Raw genomic sequence first — 19,462 nt, 5'->3', positions numbered from 1 at the left:
CCAGCTGATCAACTATTGATGACCCATCTTGAGGACAGAAATTGTTTGGAAAACACATTTAATAGATTTTTCAGATAAGTGATATTTTATATTAATCCTGTTCTTTTTCCTAAAGGTGTCGTCCAGTTGTAAACTTTTAATGGCTTATACTCAGGATAGGCTTTCAGTAGTGGATTGGCAGGGGTCTGCCCCCCAGGATCTTCGCTCACTAGCTGATCTCTGGGTTGGTGCACTCATGCTCTGAGCTGATTTCTACAGGAACCAGACAGCTCCGCTCTCACTGCAGTGGCAAAGCTTGGTATTACAATAAAAGTTCCTATTTACTTCAGTGGAGACTTGGCCTGCAATATCAAGCCTGCCCACTGCTGTGAGAACGGAGCTGTCTGTTTCCTGCAGAAATCGGCTCTGTGAGCAGCTGATCAGTGGGGGTCCCAGGTGGCAGTCCCCCACTGATGTACTATTGATGATCTATCCTAAGTAAAGTATAGTTTACAACTGGACAACCCCTTTAAATCTGCTGAAATTTACCCTGCACACATCTCAGTTGCTGCAGAACATCTTTATGACACCTGAAAGTTAAATGTCTACACATTAGGTCACTGTGATATAAACTGCTTAAGCTCAATAAATAGCTACCTAGTATATGGCCCTCTATAACCCAGAACAGAGAGACCCTCAGTAAGAACAGCGCCTCCTTCTGGCGGAGCTTCTGCAATCCTATTATTACAGGATGGTCATTTATGTAAATTTCCGTGCTATAATATTACATTTTGTCTGCAGCCGCCACTATGGGAAAAGTGACCATGGCTGCCCCAAGCAAAATCAGCTGATTGCTGGAGGAGTGGAGGGGTTGTGCATCTTGGCAGAAGCCCTTTAACAATGAGACATTGATACATCAAGGACCTATTAGTCAACAATTTCCCACTAAGAGATAAAAGCAGGCGCAGGGGAAGAAGACTGGCTGTCAGACACTTCTGGCACAATTTATGGTGGAGGAGGAAAAAGATTGGAACAGGAAAGAATCTTTGTGCGTCCATAACGAAAATAAATCCCAGCATTTGTAGAATTACACATGTAGTAATGTTGGTCTGTGGACACCAGATGGCGACATTGTACAACGATCCGCGAGCTCCAGTATCCGTATATAGGATTGCGCTGCACAGTTCAGACTAGGAACGTTTTTTTTCCTTTTGCTATAAAGTTTACTGACCACTTTATTTTACTTACACGCCTTATCCAAACTTTCGCTGGAACTGGACGTTAAGGTGTCACCTGTGAAGATAGGAAATGATGGGTTCCAACATATCGCTACCGTCCTGTTGTGGAAACAACTTTCAGGGTGATTTCACGCAGGACGGAATATGACACAATATTCCGGATTTTGGTGCTGAATACTCCGCAGGACAGCATATTTCGCAACGCTGTCACAGAATAATCTCTCCTGTGTGAGATCACCCGCAGAAGACTTCTCGGTAGTCAGGACATGCCATCACTATTTAAGGCATCCTACACATGGCCGAGCGCTGTTTCGCGCTGTGAAGCTCCGCCCAATATCACGCTCGTGCATGCGTGATGCACTGACGGATACAAGGCGTTTTTCTGTAAATTGGCGTAAGCACATTGATACGTTCATTTGCACAGTGTATTTACGCAATGGACATATTTGGCACACATGTGCGCGTTTTACTGTACTTTTGCGCACGCAAATAAAAAAACACCCAACTTTGTTCATTGAAATGGGCAATAAGTGTAATCCATTCACTTTGTGCTCTATCCTTTCGCAAATGCACAAGAAAATTGTGCTTGCTACATATTTTTTTGCGCAAACAAAATACGTTTATGTGAACGAGCCCATTGAAATCAATAGGTTCTATTCACTGCGTATTGCGCTAATATATATGTGTGAATCCAACTTTAAAGGCATTATACAGGTTCGAAAAACATGGCAAAACAACGCAACGCCCGTCAAAAGGTTGTGTCTGGTACTGCAGCTCCCATTCAATGCAATGGAGCTGAACTGCAGTACCAGACACGACCTCTGGACAGCTGTGGCACTGTTTTTGTGATTCTGGACAACCCATTAAAGTGGAACACGGCTTACAGACTCCTCTCTTGGTCCTGACATGAACAGATCACTGATACATCCAGGTGGGGTTCTCCTGCTATATATCTGGGGCATGCATAGAAGAGAAGGTGCCCTATAGCAAGTCATACAGGGCGCCTATTTTAGCAATGTTTTTATGACACCTGAGCCAATTCGTCACCCCCTTACTAATAATGCAATCAGCGTGTAGAAGGGAGTCCTGCAGAGGTTCTTGCTACCTGGAATGAGCCATGGCTGGGCCCTTTTCTCCGGGGGCCCCCTAGCAGCTGCATGGTCTGCCTCTATGCTGCTATCTATCAATGGGTGGGGTAAGCATTTTAAAAGATGCATTGGGAGAAAAGGCAGACCCCCTCATCCATCACAATACATTACTATATATATATATAACAGCATACTGCTTCAGGGCATTTGCAGATTTTTAAAAAATGCATTATGGAAGGCCGCGCTCCCATATCCGGTCGGTGCGCTGACCACTAGAGCAGCGCCAGTACTTTCCTGCACAGCAGCCAGGGAACAAAACAAACTGATCCCTCTGGGATGAATCACTGCAGCTGGCAGCTCACTGCTGCACAAGAGGGGAAGGCGAAGCACTGGGACAGACGGGAAGAACTGTTACATCCCCAGTAATTAGAACATCCTCGTTGTACCAGATAAGGAAGCTCTATGCAATGCTGTGCGCCATGCAGTATAGATAAGGCTGATTGAGGAGAGATAACCGTCAAGGCAAACCGCATCCTGCTGCAACCGCTTGTAGACCGGAATCACACATACAAGTTTTGATGCACTTTTTTTTGAGCCAAAACTAGTAATGGATCCCCTTCTGTCTTTGGCTTCGAAAAAATGCATGTGATTCTAGCCTAAGGCCGGCGTCACCTCGGCATATTTGAACGCGCAATACGCAGAGAATCCAATAGAATCCATCGTTCTGCATGTTAAACTATGGACCTCAGGAGGATCTAGGGTTCCAGCTGCCGGGTGGAGGGAAGCACAGACGTGGCTCAGTGGTTATATACACTCATCCATAGATGTGGAATGTATCTATATGGTTCTCTAAGACTGACACCTAGATTATCTGCTAGAAGGGTCTTGGCAAGTTATCCGCTATCCAAAGTATACAAGATAACTTGTAGCTGATTGGAGGAAGTCTGACCAATGGGACTCCCATGATCCAGAGATTTCTTCCTCAAAAGTCCCTAAATTTTGACAGCAGTGGCCATACACGAGCCCCTCTCCAATCACTCCAATGGGACCACCAGAGATAGCGAAGCACTTGAACTCGGTTATCTTTGGGAATTACCATTGAAGTGAATCGAGTGGTAGCAGTGACCGTGCACACATGCTATCGAAATTTAGGGACGTGTCACGGGAGATATCTTTGGATCGGTGGAGATCCCAGCAGTCGGACCCGCACCGATCAGCAAGTTTTCCTCTATACTGTAGATAGGGTATAACTTGCTGAGATGAAAATATCCCTTTACCAATAGCCTAGCTTCACATGAGCGTATTGTGGCACACTTATTTCCCCATGTAATAAAGGCCAGCGGCCTGGTCCGACGCAGGTCTACTGACTGATCTAGACTCAGGTCTACTGAGATCCCTACAATGCTTTGAGTTTGGGTCAATAGACCCATGGACAAGCCCAGACACTCATCTGCATTATGGGAGCATACATGAACCCCCAATATGCTCCTGGTCACAGGAGGGGATTTATCCAAACTGGTGCAAAGAAAAAGTGAAGAACTTATCCAACACAACTTGATTCCGGCCCCTCTTAGCTTTCTCCTACATTAGCATTGATTTCTGTTGGAACGTTTTTGGACATCTACTGCTTAATTCGGCCACAATAACCTCGTTCTCTGTGGTGAACAACCCCTTGTTCTCAGCATCATAGGAATCTATGATTCTTGAAGTTCGGGTCACAATACCCCCCAGGACACTCGTCTATAGTACAGAGGCAAGGATATGCTTATCCGTCACCAGCCAATGTTTAATCCCCCTGATCAGGACCCCTCAATAATCAGAACCAAGAGCCACCTTATCCATTGTCATCTATGGGTGGAATGTAATAAATATTCACACCCCTGATTGCCGTGGGGCCTTAGAGATCAACTTACCTCAGTGGATCCACAACTTCTAGCGGCATCATAAAGATCCTTATAAAGGTGTTATATTACATTATTAAAGGGGTTGTCTGGGCTTAGAAAACATGGCTGCTTTCTTCCAAACACAGCGCCATCCTTGTCCATAGGGTTGTATCTGGTATTTCAGCTCAGCTTCAATCCAGTGGAGCTGAGCTGCAATACCTCACACGACCCTATGGACAAGGGTGGCGCTGTGTTTGAAAGAAAGCAGCCATGTTGTTCTAACCCTTTAGTTATAGTATTGAGAACTGGGCTTAGTCAGCATCAGACAAGACTAGGCAAATGCCAGGTCCCAGTCAGATTGATCTGGGCAAGGACGATGGTCGGAGCAGACGAGGACCACTGTGACTGTCTATTATCCAAGGACCCCCAAAAACCTGCAACCTTGGAGTTATGCAAAAAGACCCAGCAATAAATTATTCTCTCGAACGGGACAGAGCTTGTTCCAGGCCACGTTATCAGTGAATGTGATGTCACTGGGCTGAGAAGAGGACGTAGCGCCCCCCACTGGAGTGCCGCAGCCTCTTCAATCAGGTGATCAGGTGAAGTGGCGAACCCTCATGATCAACTATTGATGACCTATGACGGGACCCCCGTGAACCCCACTTTAGCAAATGGACTTCCTCAGGCGTTGTTCTTTTTCTGCCATGTGCCGGTTCTTCTTGCACTACACCACTGCCATTTTTATGCGTGTTTTTTACGGACTTGAAAACCGCATGTTGTTTCAATAGCGAAAAAAAGAAAACGCCAAGTGATTTTTTTTTTTGCTCCCATAGGAAATAATGGGCGATTCTTGAACAGAATTGCCCAAAAATAGGACATTCCGTGATTTTTCTATGTTCAGTACGAGCGAAAAATGGAAATAAACCCATGGAAATCAATGGGTTCTATTAACTGCGTACTGAGCACGCATTTGTTTTCTGCAAATACGTCCGTGTGCGTAAGCCCTAAGGCGGGATTCACAGAGACATATGTGCGCACAAAAAAATCTGTGTGCATTTTGGTCGGGCCAAAAAATCTGTGTGAATGAGTCTAAACGAAAAAAAAAAAGCCAATTAAAAAAAATGCAAGTACCAGAACACACTATTTGGCAGAAATGCCACGGAAAAAGCGGTACAAAATGCTTGCAATACACAGTATATATATATGTGATTTTTTTAATTAAAAACCGAGCATTTTAATTTTTTAATTTTTTTCCTTTTTTATGCAAAAAAAATGCATTAAGCCGCAATGTGAAGGAAGTCTGTAGTCTCTTATGTCATCACACCCATGCAGCAGGAGGAGGTGACAGAACACCGTATAGCAGATTACAGCGCAGCATAAACCGATCCCACGTCCAGGATCTCTACAAGACCCCCTCCCTTCGCCGACCCTGTGCGGAGACCCCCGGCGCTTCCCCCTCATTTCCCAGGATGAAACCAAGGAAGAAGAGATCACCACGTGATCCCCAGACTGCTGTTGGAACCAAGCACGCCCCCTTCCCTCCCCTCCACCAATCAGAGCGCGGCTCCCCACTACCAGCCGTCATTGCCTGCTCTCCCATTGGCTGGCTATATTAAGAAAGCCGTATGAGGGTTTAAATAGCCGAGGCGCCGCGTGGACGAGATTTAAAGGGACTGTGAGAGCCGCGGTGCTTGCATCTATCCCGCACTGCAGTCACTGAGCCTCTACTGCTCTCTGTGCTTCCTGACCGGCGACTGATCTCCCCTCTGCAGGGTGCAAAGCCACCATTAGAACCATAGGCAACCTGAGAAAGCGCCGGGCAGCCGCCGGCAACAGCAGCAAAGTGGCCATGGCAGCGATCCGCAAGAAGCTGGTGGTGGTCGGAGACGGGGCGTGCGGTAAGACCTGCCTGCTGATTGTTTTCAGTAAGGACGAGTTTCCCGAAGTCTATGTGCCAACCGTCTTTGAGAACTACGTGGCAGATATCGAGGTGGATGGCAAGCAAGTGGAGCTGGCACTGTGGGACACGGCTGGGCAGGAGGACTATGACCGATTGCGGCCACTTTCCTATCCGGATACCGATGTGATCCTTATGTGCTTCTCTGTGGACAGTCCGGACTCCTTGGAGAACATCCCTGAGAAGTGGGTGCCCGAGGTGAAGCACTTCTGCCCCAATGTGCCCATCATCCTGGTGGCCAATAAGAAGGACTTAAGGAACGATGAGCATATCCGTAACGAACTGGCACGGATGAAACAGGAGCCGGTGCGGACCGAAGACGGACGTGCAATGGCCATCCGTATATCTGCTTATGAGTATCTGGAATGTTCTGCTAAAACCAAGGATGGAGTGAGAGAAGTGTTCGAAACGGCCACTAGGGCGGCGCTGCAGAAAAGGCATGGGCCAAGTGGGGAGTGCATGAACTGCTGCAAACTGCTCTGATGCCCTGGGGTAGTGGACTTGAGACTCCATATACTGCTGACTAGTGCCCCCTTGAAGAGGGTGGTATGGTCGTAATGCCCAGCTTTGATGGCGACCACTGTGAAGGGTCGTCAACTTTGAGACTGTGAACTCTAGACCGTGCTGTGCCCAGCAAGTCGCCTACAGTATTTCCTTGGGAGGTATAGCTGGTGCCCTCTGTCGTTTACCACCTGGGGCTTGGCACACTATGCCCTCAACCGATAATGGGACGCATTGCCTTGATGGCCTTAACCAGTGTTGCCGGTTCCTCTACCTGGACTGCCAAGGCGGTGACCGATTTCCACAATGTTGTACATTTGCTCTGTATGATATCTATGTATAGTCTATAGGGGACACTGTACCTTATGAACTTGCGCTCGGCGCCTATTCTGCAGCTGAAGTTTTCAAATTTTTTTTTATTTGTTTTTGTAGCATTTTTTTTTGTTTATTTAAGTTTTCCTGTGAAAACATGTTTTTTTGCACATTTTTTTGACACTCATGCACTTGCCATCTGCATAGACACTGTAACATTATCACTACATGTAACCTCATTGGGATCATTTGCTATATTGAGAAGACTGAAAACCACTGTAGCGTTCTGAAACTCTAATCTAGAAATACTGATGAAGCGGAGCTGAGTTTGTTACGTGGCACAATGGATGAAGAGGTCTTGGTTGTTTCTAGGTTTACTTGGAACAAGTAAATCTACTGCATTAAGTGCATAAACGGAATGGTTTCTGACACTCTCAGCTCTGCTACATCTGTATATAGTTTTTTTTTTTTTATTATGGAGCAAGGTTACATGATGACCTTCAAGGTTTCCTCCCTTCTTACACCTGTAATCAGTGTTGCAGGATCTCTTCCAAGACTTGCCAAGTTGGCATAATCAGGTTTCCTAATGAAAGTAACAGTCGTTAATATATGGTTTATTTTTTATGGTTACAGAGGTGACTATTATGCTGTTTTTCGTTATATTTTTGGACAGTGGTACTAAACTGTTAAAACTTTTGAAAACACAAGCTGTTGGCGGTAAAGTGATGCGTTTCAATGTTTACATGAAGTTTAATATGTGTATATACAGGTTTTTATGTGAAATATTAAAATCTATAAACAGATCTTTTTGTGTTGCTTTTATTTATTTTTTTTTGAGGTTCTGTAAAGTTGTTCAAGACAACATTTAAAACCTTTTGCCATAACCCGCACCAGTCTTATCTGTGTCCTTTGACTAATATTGCAACTCTGTCCCATGCACTTGTAAAGGGGATGAGCTGCAATTCTGGATATGGCCTACGGCTACGACTTGGCGCTGGTTCTGGACAAGAAGAAAAGCCCTTTGGAACAATTTAAAGTCTACATGGTGTCTAGTTTCATACTGACAGAGATGTTGGGTGTATAAGGTTGTTGCTGAAGGGCATCTGTATTGCAAAGGAACAATGTAGCAATGTGGTGACCTATTATAATAGAGCTGTGTAATAATTGTATATGGTGCTCTTAAAGGGAACCTGCCATGTCCTATGAATACCATAAGGTTATGGACTCGTAGAATGGGGCTGCTGAGTCCAGGCAAGTCTGTCATTCTGTTTGTGTGGACAAAGCCTTGTTGTGTGCAAGCACACAGTCCAGAATGAGAGTACGTACATGTGTGCATGCAATGAAAAGGAGTCAACTCAATGTATAGATAAGCAGCTTTTCAGGCAGATACAAGGCAATGGAGAGGCAGGAGAGTATGAAAGTCATATCTCTGGACATTGCACCCATAACCCTAGTGCATTGAACATTATGGGCTCACTTAAGGTGCAGCTATGTGTTGCTGCCATATTATGCTATGACTATAATGTGCAATGCCACCCTTATACACAGGTATAATTCTAAAATCTATATGGCAGTATGATTTTGATGGGTGCCATTCTGGGACCCATATTCCTGAAGTCATACCCCTGCACCCTGTGTAGGAGCCACATCCCTACTAACTATTGGGATATTGCTTTTGTATCAGTCTATATGGCTTTAGTACAATACAGAAACAGAACATCTACGGTTGCTTTAGCATTTCTGCCTGTTTAGAAGAGCTCTCACATTCCTGACATTGCTGCTGTGATATTTGTACATAATCTCCTGCAAGGCCCAGCCCTTCCAGAGGAAGCAGGGAAGCCTGCAGTGCTTTTCAGTTGAGTACAAAAGTTTTCCCATCCCCCTCAAACTTGGAAAAGTTTCCACGCTCCGTTTCACAGTGCAGGCCCTGTTCCCTGGGAAGAGTATATATGATCTGCTGATGGGATCTGCCAAAATGAAGGAGCGCTGCTGTCCTGGCAAGGAGACAAAACTGTAGTGGTAATAGTTCTCCAGCAGAAGGTGGGGTTACAGGCGCTGGGGGGGGAGAAGACATTTTCTATATAGTGTCTGTTCTGTAGGGCTGTATGGGCGCTATTCATGTTGCAGGGATGGGTTGGACTGTGTTGTGAGTGTCTTAAAGAGTAACTGCACTAAAAACAAAACAAAAAAACCTCTTGTAACATGTCACAAGTTTTGATCCGTGGGGATCCAGCTGCTGAGAAGCCATCTGATGGCTGAAATGAAGGACTGTGCCTCTGACAGTCATCGTTGGCTTTTGAAGACAGATGTGTAGACTTCTACTGTATGCGCCTGTCTTCAGGAGCTGACAAGCGATGATGACAGCGGAAAGGGCACTGTGCTCGGGTGAGTGATGCAACTGCTTCATTTCAATGATCAGCAGGGGTCTCTGCACCCAGATCTTATAAACGTTTAGCATGTCACAGGGGTGTAACTATAGAGGGTGCAGGGGATGCGGTTGCACCCGGGCCCAGGAGCCTTAGGGGACCCATAAGGCCTCTCTTCTCCATATAGGGAGCCCAGTACTATGAGTAAAGCATTATAGTTGGGAGCCCTGTTACAGGTTTTGCATCGGGCGCGGGAGCTTCAAGTTATGTCGCTGTGCAGCATGGCTTAGGTATGGGTACAGATAGGGGGAGGGGGGCAGCTCACGTTTTGCATCAGGGCCCCTGAGCCTTAAGTTACACCCCTGGCATGTCAAGTTTTTTTTTTTTTTGTTGTCCAAATTTCATAACCTACGATCTGCAGTATATACTGTAGGTGTGAAACCTCCCCTGCAGGATCTGCCATTTTTGTGCATGTAATTTATTCTTATGGTAAGTCCATGCACAGCAAAATCTACATGTGGAAAGACCTCATTATGGCCTCCATCCATGGGTCCTATTACGGTTTTTGTTTAAAATCCTGGAAATGGGATGTATCTTGGCTGTTTGAAGCGATCCTCCAGTTTTTGGAACAAAATTCTGGCCTGGGGAAGGGGTTATATTACCTGCGCTGGGTGTCTGTCTGGTCTGCTGGTTCTGCGTCCTGGTTCAGCCACCCAAGATATGTCCTGATCTTCAGCTGACATAATCTCACCGTGCATTGGATGAGGTTTACCTATGTGCTACAGTATACCTACTCTTGGATGGGCCGGTGTCGCTCACATGAACAAACATGAAGCCTCTTTATGGCCTCTATCTAGGGGGCCCAACATGTGGATTTTGCCCCTGCTAAATTGAAAGGTGTAAAATCAGAATTTGCCATGCTCCATGTTTTAAAATCTGCACCCCATGCCAATTTCCACATTGAAAAAATATTCAGCATGTAAGGTTTGTAGCATATCAGCTGTTTGCCTGGTACCGTAATCTGGCGGGATTTTACCTGGGTAAGCTTGTAGGTAAAATCTGCCGGAATTCCATTCAATCTGGAATCATCCGCTCGGCCTCTGTCAGACGACCGTCGGTTTAACGCTCAGATGGCTGCGATAAACCATCACGGCTATTGGAGTGTTAAATCATGTGAACGAATAGCAGCAGTGAGCCCGTCGCGACGAGTATGCCACTCCCTCTTTCCTCCCACTCCCTTTGCCGGCCGGCTCCCATAGGAGTCTATGGGAGCCGCCGGCATTCTGCCATCAAAAGAAAGGACTTATCCTATCTTTTGACAGAGAGAAATCTCAGCATAAAAAAAATCTGTCCGTCAAAAAATCGTTTATCTAAAATAACCTATAGAAAACCATCGGTTCTTTTACATGCAATTTTTTGATGCACCTACTTGGCGTCAAAATGACGCTTGTGTAAACGACGCCTTGGGGTGAGAACCCTGCAAACCTCATGATTTGGGATCCCTTGTCCACAGCCTCCTCACTGTAGGGTTACAGTATCCCCGTAGTGAGCAGGAGACTGGCTGGAGTGAGGGTCGCACAAGTACGCTGGCGCTCTATTCATTTTCAATGGGGCTGCAGACAGAGCGGAGTGGCACGTATTTGGGTATTTCCGCCATTGAAATGAATTGATCGCCAGCCACACATGCTCGGGCAGCACACCATTCATTCCAAGTGCAGGGAAAAAAGGCCAAAGAGGAATGGGACCCCCATTCTTAAAATTAGTAGGGGTCTCACCACTGAGGCCCCCACAGATCAACACTTTATCCCATCCTGGTACAAGTCATGTATTCGTAAATGCGCAATGAATGCGCCGGCCCATTCTCTTCCATAGCCTATTGTGGTGCGTAATGCATACCAAAATAGGACATGCCGCGGTTTTCCTCACGTGAAATCAATGGTTTCTATTCTCTGCGTATTGCGCGCCCAAATGTGCATATACACCCGTGTGCAGCGGCCTGCGGCCTTTTTGTGCAGCATCGCTCCATAATCCTGTTTTAGTGTAATGAAAAACCAAGAAGCAGAGAACGTCCGTGTGAACGCTTCGTGTCCGGACAAGCGGCCGCCGCGCCTGAGCCGACATCCGTCCTGCGTCTGTATGGGAGTGGTGCTCTTTTGTCCACTGCCCTATATTGGATACACTACTTCCACCGAAGTCAGTTGTTCTCATTTGTCCAAATTGTCCTTGTTGCCGGTCACAACCAATGACAGCGCAGCTTATACTTCTCGACAGCAGGTTATGTGATGGAAGCTGTAATTGGTTGCGGCAGGTAACAAGGTCTGGATCCATGAGGCCTTATCACTCCAGGCCTCATCTAACAAATCTGCCTAGCAGTAAAACTGTCTGTTGCCCCTAGCAACCAATCAGAGCGCAGCTTTCATTTTACCTCAGCAGTTTCAGAAATGAAAGCTATGCTCTGATTGGTTGCTAGGGGCAACAAGGCCAGATTTGATAAATGTATGGATGATGGATTTTTGAGGACTTCATGTTAAGCTTGTACGGATGCGCTCCGCTGGTTCCACGCTTACTGGTGGACGGACGGATGACTTTTGCTTACAGATGCAACCGTTATCCTTAAAATTTGAGTACCACATACAAATTGTGCTCCCGCTGGGGGAATCTTTACCAAATTAGTTCAAAAATGACATGAAAATCAAGGACACAAAACGCTCTCCTGTCTTCACTGGCAGCCATTTTGTCTCATATCACCCTAGCGACGACTACGGCAGAATAAACATTTTCGGGCTCTCTAACAATAATTCTGGCCAGATCTGCCATGTGGCATGAATATATGATTACATCTGTACAGGGCCGCGACCTTTTAATCTCCGTAACCCATTTCCACCCATTAAGTACAAGTATGTCGTTGGAGGGACGCTGTTAGTGCGAAATGCAGTACATGTACGGCATGTAAATGGCGCAGGCTCAGGAGGTGAGCCCCCCCCCCATCTGCAGTGGGAGCTGGCTGTAACTGACAGCCGGGATTCCAGAGATACCTTCATTCGCCACCGTTTACCCCTTACATGCCACAATGAATGAAGGTTGCAGCATGTAAGTATCTAACAGAGGGAGTTAGCGCCCCCTGTGACATCATCAGCCGTCCGCTATCCAGTCGCAGAAGATGATTTGCCTAACAATGGCCTCCGAGTCTACCATAGCATGCAATGGCAATGCTAACAGATAATACACTGCAGTACTGAGTGATCATAGGGTAGCAAAAAAAAAAAATCCAAGAATAAATAAATTTAAAAAAAAACTTTTTATGCCCTTTTCTGCTTTTTTTTTTTTTAACAGAGTACATGTTTAGTATATCGCCACATCTTTGAAGATCCATAGAATAAATTGAACACATTTTTTATCCTACATGGCAAATGCTATGAAAAATCAACACAAAAAAGAAGTGAAAAGGCTTTTTTTCCGTTTCTTTTCGCCTCCCAATAAAAGCAATAACGGTTTATTCACTCGGACGTATTTGCGCGCTCAGTACACAGAGAATAGGACCCTATAGGTTAGTTCACATGCACATATGCAGCCATTTTCCTGCACATTTTCGTACAAATACAGTGTATTGCATATATTTAATTAACTTTATTGCCCATTAGAATGAATGGGAGCCTGGCTGCGCTCACAAATAGTACAGTAAAACATGTATTTGCAAATGTGCAACGCCCATTCCACAAAAACATGGCGCAAATGTGCACGTCAATACGCAAGCCCTCGTGTGAATCCGGCCTAAGAGCGATCGCAAAATCATATTTACCAAAAAATGGTTCCAATAAAAACTGCAGCAACAAACAAGCCCTCAGACGTCTGGATTGGCACAAAAATGTAAAAGTTATAACTTTTGAAAAAGTGAAGATGAAAATCCCCCAAATCAGGGGCGTAACTATAGAGGGTGCAGGGGATGTGGTTGCACCCGGGCCCAGGAGCCTTAGGGGGCCAATAAGGCCTCTCTTCTCCATATAGGGAGCCCAGTACTATGAATAAAGCATTATAGTTGGGGGCCCTGTTACAAGTTTTGCATTAGGGCCCAGGAGCTTCAAGTTATGTCTCTGTGCAGCATGGTTTAGGTATGGGTACGGGTACAGATACAGATAGAGGGGGGGCCCAGCTCACGTTTTGCATCAGGGCCCCTGAGCCTTTAGTTACGCCCTTGCCCCAAATCATCCTATTCTTATGGGCTAAAAAGACAGAAACTGATTTCCTCCATGAACCTTCAGCCTTACATAAGGTATTGTTGGGTTCTGGACATGCTGGAGGTGAGGTGTGATTACAGCCTCCTCCAAATCGTCTATCAATGTTTTAGGGATACTGATGGCGCAGCTGGTCTCATTGTCTTTGGTGCAGATCAGTTGTGTCCCCACCCTGTTTCCCCAACAAACCTACCCTAAAGCCGCATCCACATGGGTATAGGATACCTCCATTTTGAACACAGCCGTCACAGTGTTGCTACAGAAGTCTATGCACCTTCGTAGACCCCCGATTGCACGCAGAAGTTGTTTTCGGGTTGAATCAGGTGTAGCATGCTTCATTTAGTTAGCTATTCTTCCCTACAACAAAGCCTTATGGCTGCACACTAAAGTAGCCCTCCAGGCTTCTTTCCACTGTTCGTTAGTCCCTTATTTATTACCTTATACTTGCAATTATTGCAATAGTAGTTGACAGGTACGATTGTAAATGGCCCCATGTAATGGCTTCCATTGGCTTTTCCCAACTTGGTGTCGATAGTATATAGTTGGAGAAAAGGAAAAATTATGGGAGTTAGCAAAATCTGGCAAAAGTTTCCTAAAAATTCCTTAGGGCAGAGCCCTTAGCAGCATTATAACACAACGTCCTCTCTGATCCGTGCAGCAGGCTCACAGGATATGGACAGGAGGCTAGAACAGATTGTCCTCTGCAGGATGGTAGCCGGGATGTACAAGCCGCCTTAGGGTAACAGCCACAGTGCTCACTCCCCATGCACCGATGTTGCAGTGTAGGTTCAAGATGGCTGTCGCGATCCTGTAACGCAGCAGCAGGCCATAAACAAGTCCACAGTGTGCCAGAGGGTCTTCCTGGCACAGCTCAGGGCCCTCCCATCTAGAAGAGGCTTTTCTACATCCGGACCTTGCGGGCCACATAAAATGACGCTGCAGGCCAGATTCGACCCTTGGGCTCTGAGTTTGACACATGTCCTGATATCATTCACATTACACATTCTCTTGTAATTACAAAACTGCCTGTCTCCTTGGATTTGGGTTACTTAAGCCCAATTTACAAGCAACGACTATCACTTAAAATACATTCAAACGATGGCTTTTGAGCAATAATCGTTGGGTGTAAACACTTCCATCTTTCACTTTTTGGCTATGATTTTTAGTGAATATAAAATCTATCGTTCAGCCAGAGAGAGATAGCAGGAACTGCACGCTGTGTTCTCCATGGGTGCAGCTGATTACATTGTATTCAGCTGACAGCTAGCAGCAGCCCTTGCAAAGACAATGCAGCTGAGTGCAAAGTCCAGACCACATGCTGAAATTTGCAAACAGCTGCTAGAGGCTCATTTACATGCAAATGAAGCTGATAAAGTGCTAATGGGCATTAGTGACAATTAGTACTTTAGGCAAAGTGATCACTAGAACTGTCAATCTTTCAATCCATTGAAAGATTCTTTGCGTGTAAATGAACCTTTAGTTATGCGCAGTTAATTAACAGAACTGTTCAGGTTCTACATTGCACAGATTAGGATTCCTGCCTTCAGCTATGTTAGGAGGCCATTATAAACAGTACAATACTTACTCGGAGTGATTTCAGACCTGCGTCGGGGGTTCCAATTTCCTGCTCCACTCTGGGAACAGGAAAGGGTAATCCCCTGGCTGAATCGGTTTGCCTTATGACGGAGCGAACAGCGCCAAACGGACCCCATTGACTATAATCGAGTCCATTCGATTTGCACTCAGCTGCCTGGCATTTCACCAGAAGAAAAAGCTCTGCCGGGTTTCCAAATCAGATGCGGAACTACCTTTAAAATGACACAACCCCTTTCATATAATGTAATGATACATTAATAAGTAGTATCGTGTATCAGTTAGTAGGCGTCTCTTCTCTCCTCCAAAATTCCAAAAACATATAGTCAGGGGCAGGACAATATCTCTTGGTTCCCAAAGCAGGGGTTTCGGAATTTGCCCCCCACTACCATTGCTCATTCTACAGGGAAGTGTCAACTGTGTGCAGTTGCTGCCGCTGCAAAAGTCAATTTCAGCAATTTTTGTGTAACTAGTGCCAACATCCATGAATGTTTCCCTTTAGGTCAGAGGGAGCACTCGTTTAACCCTCAATAGCTGTATCTGATTTGTTGCAACAAATTTAAAGAGAGAGGGTCTTTTATTTCCAATAGTTCCTAAGCAGCCCCCTACCCTATTTAACCCTATACTGATATTCTGTGATATTGAGCATATACTGTATGTGCCTTGGAACCTCTCCCATTGGACAGGAAGTCTTTTTGCTTGTTTGTTCCCCCTCTTTCCTTGTAGAAGAGGTTGTTAGTATGACCCTTGGGGCAGCTTCCCTCTCCCTTGTTCCTTACATTTTGTTTTTTGGAAAGTAGGAGCTTGGCGCAGGTTCACAATGTCAATAGAGAAGGGGGACGGAGCCATCTGGCTCTACATATTAGGAGCATCTGCAGGGGGTGCCTCCATGATACATACCTCAATGACAGATACCATCATTTCAGTACTACAGTCCTAGAAGCCCCATTTCATGGGCCAGTTCATGGCTCATCAATAATCAGGGATGTGTTATGAGAGCACATGCACTGTAGGTCACTGGACACATTGAAACGATCATGTAAATGACTGGTATTGGTGAATTACAAAGCAGTGAATTGCTGGGAGGTAGGAAACAATGGCTTTCATGAAGACAATGGCGGTTTACTTGAGGAAGAAGAGAAATAGTGATCGCCCAAGGTCTGAATAGTGATGAGGAGTGTTTTTGCTAAGTACTTTGCATGTGAAAGGAGAGATAATGGTGAATCTCCTGAAGTGGCTGAAGAAGGTCTTTCAATCTGTTTCTTGAGATCAGATAATGTGTTGTCTTTCTAAAGAATTTTTACGTAATTGTTCGAAACTAGAGACTTGGGCAAGGAGGAAATTTATTTCTAAATCTCTCTTGTTTCTAGACTCGTGACCCTAGTGTGATCAATTCTCCTCTCATGTATGCTTGGTGTGATTCATGGATTATAGCCGAAGAGATCTCCAAAGAGTCATTAAGCTAAAAAAATTCAGTGAGTTTCCCTCATCTTCATTAAATAACCAGCGGGGTTGATCCAGGGATTATTCTGACTGCCATTATGGAGTCGGGCAGGAATTTTTTTTCTCGACAAATGGGCTAAATTGCCTTCTGCCTCATGGGAGTTTTTTGCCTTCCTCTGGATCAACAAGGGGGGTGGAAACAGGCTGAACTTGATGGACCTTGTCTTCTTTCAGCCTAACATGCTATGTTCAATGAGTGTATCATTGGGACGCCATGACCACTCCCTGATCGGGAGGCTGCTTAGAGAGATTGTAGTTGATATTGGAGCATGGTCTGAAATGGTAACAGAATTGATGTTAGCGTTAATAAGAGCCTGAATGTGATTTTTAGCTAAAAATTCTATGGGATGGGGAGTAAAAAGTTTAGTCCCTAACTTCAGGATTCAAATCTCTAAGACAAGACTCGGAGAGGGTGTTCATTATTTTGCATGTATGTTTTGGGAAATTGAATATGTATGTGAAGTGGTATCTAATGTTGGGTCCAAGGCCATGTTAAAATCTCTTCTTATAATCAACAGGCCTTCTGCAGATTCCATAAACTTTTTGAGCATGTGTATCAGACAGCGAACTTGTTTCTGGTTTGGAGTATAGAGGTTAGCAAAAACATTTGGTGTGTGTCATGGAGACTTTTTTTTAGAAGATATAATGTCCTTCTGGGTCTGATAGGGAAATTGAGAGGAGAAAGGAAATATTTTTTTGAATGGCGGTTGATGTTCCTCTAGAGGTGGAAGTGCGTGTGCTGTGGAACAACTTGTTGAAGTTGTGTCTGAAGTTTGTTTCGTACAAAGAGTTGAGTTTCTTCAATGTAGAAAAAACTTGGTTTCTTTTTTGAGGGGTGTTAATCCTCCTTTAGTTCAAAGAGATACGTTTTATGTTAGCCATAACACTTCATCTTCTCAGAAATATACACTAGCTCTGACTCAACCTGGCGTACATTTCTGGTATAATTTCTGCCCGTTTCTGGCCTAATATATATATAAATATGTCAATTTTTTAAGCTAGAGAGTGCTGTAAATAGCTTTATAAGTGTGCCCTGTAGTATCCAATAGATCATGTCTAATGCATATAAAATCCAAGGGATATGGAAGTTGAGGACTCATAGACCTCTGTAGTATTCCTATTATGGCTTAGCACAAAATAGCCTTGGCAGTGTGCTGTGCATGAGCCCAAGGACATACATAAAATAGAGACAGACTATATGGCTACCATAGTCTACTCCCTTCTCTACTGGGGAACAGGAACCAGTGAAAGACTCTCTCTCCAAAGGAATTGGAAAAACAGCAATGTTGAAAAATGTCTTAAGGGTCATGGAAAGGGAGTGAAAGGGTAAATAAGCACCAGATCCTGCAATCATGGGTGCCCAAATCCAGCATCGTAATAAGGGGCTCATTCTTATCTTTGCTATGGGACCCTCTCTACTCTATGTACGCTACTGCATGAGCCCTTTGCATATTATGGAGGCACTGTATTCTCCTCTAGAAACATCTATGGGAGAATTTGATGTCTCTCTGAGACACACTGAATACTTTCAAGTCCTTAAAGGGGTTGTCCCACAAAAATTATTGCAGGCAGTAGCAGCTGTGCATGTGCACGACCACTCTATTTCAACGGGACAGCTAGAGATAGCCAAGTTCAAGCACTCAGCTCTCTCTGGCAGTCCCTTTGCAATGAATAGACTGCGACTGCTGCTACCCTCATAGTAGAATACTGTAGCCCCCCCCCCAATGGGATAGGGAATAGGGATTAACTTGTTTTCATGGGACAACCCTTTATCTAGGTACTTTATGGCCCAGTATAAGACCCCATATAGCAGATGTCCCCAGCCTTTTATACCGTGTGAGCCACATTCAACGTTTAATGTTGGTTGGGAGCCATTTTCAAGTCAAAGATAAATGTTTAGGCTAGGGCTACATGGCCCTTTGGGCGCAACACTTGTTATGCAGCCAGAGATTGCACCATGGCGCTGCTACGTACATCGTAACCTAATGTAAGCAAATGTAGTTATGTTGTGTAGCAAGTTGCCACGACCTCAAACCGAAAGAAATCCAAACCTGTTGCGCTATAGTTCAATCTTTGGCCACGCGACATGTGTCGCAAAAAAGCGCCCATGTAGACCTACCTATGAAGAACGTATTATGTCTAGTATTATGTCATCCGGATTGGTACTGTTTGGTGATTCGGATATGTCTGCAATAATGTCAATTGCCAGTTCATATGCTTACAACTCAGGACTCCCTTGGCAAGCTACACATCAAGGGGTCGCGAGCCACACGTGGCTCCTGAGCCATATATGAGATTCTCAACAACCAATACACCCCTACAAAGATAATGAGACCAGTAGAAATATATTACAAACTTTATTAGAATATTGCATCAGATCTAGAAAGAAGACGCAAGACAAGATGGCCAGGGTGCAGGGCGTAAGATCCGAGAACACATAATAGCCATTGCCATATGGGAGCAGAAGGAGAATAAAGTACAAGCGCTATAACAGATGGAGCAATATGTATATTATGCCAGTATATGGCTGAAAAAAAGGAAAAGATTAATAAAATGCAAAGTGGCCAGATAAATATAAATGATATACAAAATGACATTTTCATTATACCCTCCAACACAGGGATGGCAGCAGCCCTGGCGTGTGTTTGGGCAAAGCCTTCGTTTGGGTACAAGCTGCACCGTGCTGGATCCTCACACGCAATGTTATTTTTTACTGCAGAGTTGGTCTTTTTGCAGTGGAGTTTTTTTTTTCCTGGTCTTAGAACTGGTTTCCATGTTTATCAAGGGAAACACAAGCCTGTGATCCCATA

At 44.9% G+C, this 19,462-nt stretch overlaps 1 protein-coding gene across 1 annotated transcript; it reads left to right on the top strand.

Moving 5' to 3' along the window:
* The first annotated feature begins 5,849 nt into the window (after positions 1-5,849).
* Positions 5,850-7,761, top strand: LOC136621372 (rho-related GTP-binding protein RhoB). Its single transcript, XM_066596836.1, has one exon. The coding sequence runs from the start codon at positions 6,038-6,040 to the stop codon at positions 6,626-6,628; it is 591 nt and encodes a 196-aa protein (XP_066452933.1). The 5' UTR covers positions 5,850-6,037; the 3' UTR covers positions 6,629-7,761.
* The last annotated feature ends 11,701 nt before the right edge of the window (positions 7,762-19,462 follow it).

The sequence above is a fragment of the Eleutherodactylus coqui genome, chromosome 1, assembly GCF_035609145.1.
Source record: "Eleutherodactylus coqui strain aEleCoq1 chromosome 1, aEleCoq1.hap1, whole genome shotgun sequence".
Taxonomy (NCBI): domain Eukaryota; kingdom Metazoa; phylum Chordata; class Amphibia; order Anura; family Eleutherodactylidae; genus Eleutherodactylus; species Eleutherodactylus coqui.
Note: the sequence above shows the minus strand (reverse complement) of the source record. Positions and strands in the feature narration are given on the sequence as shown.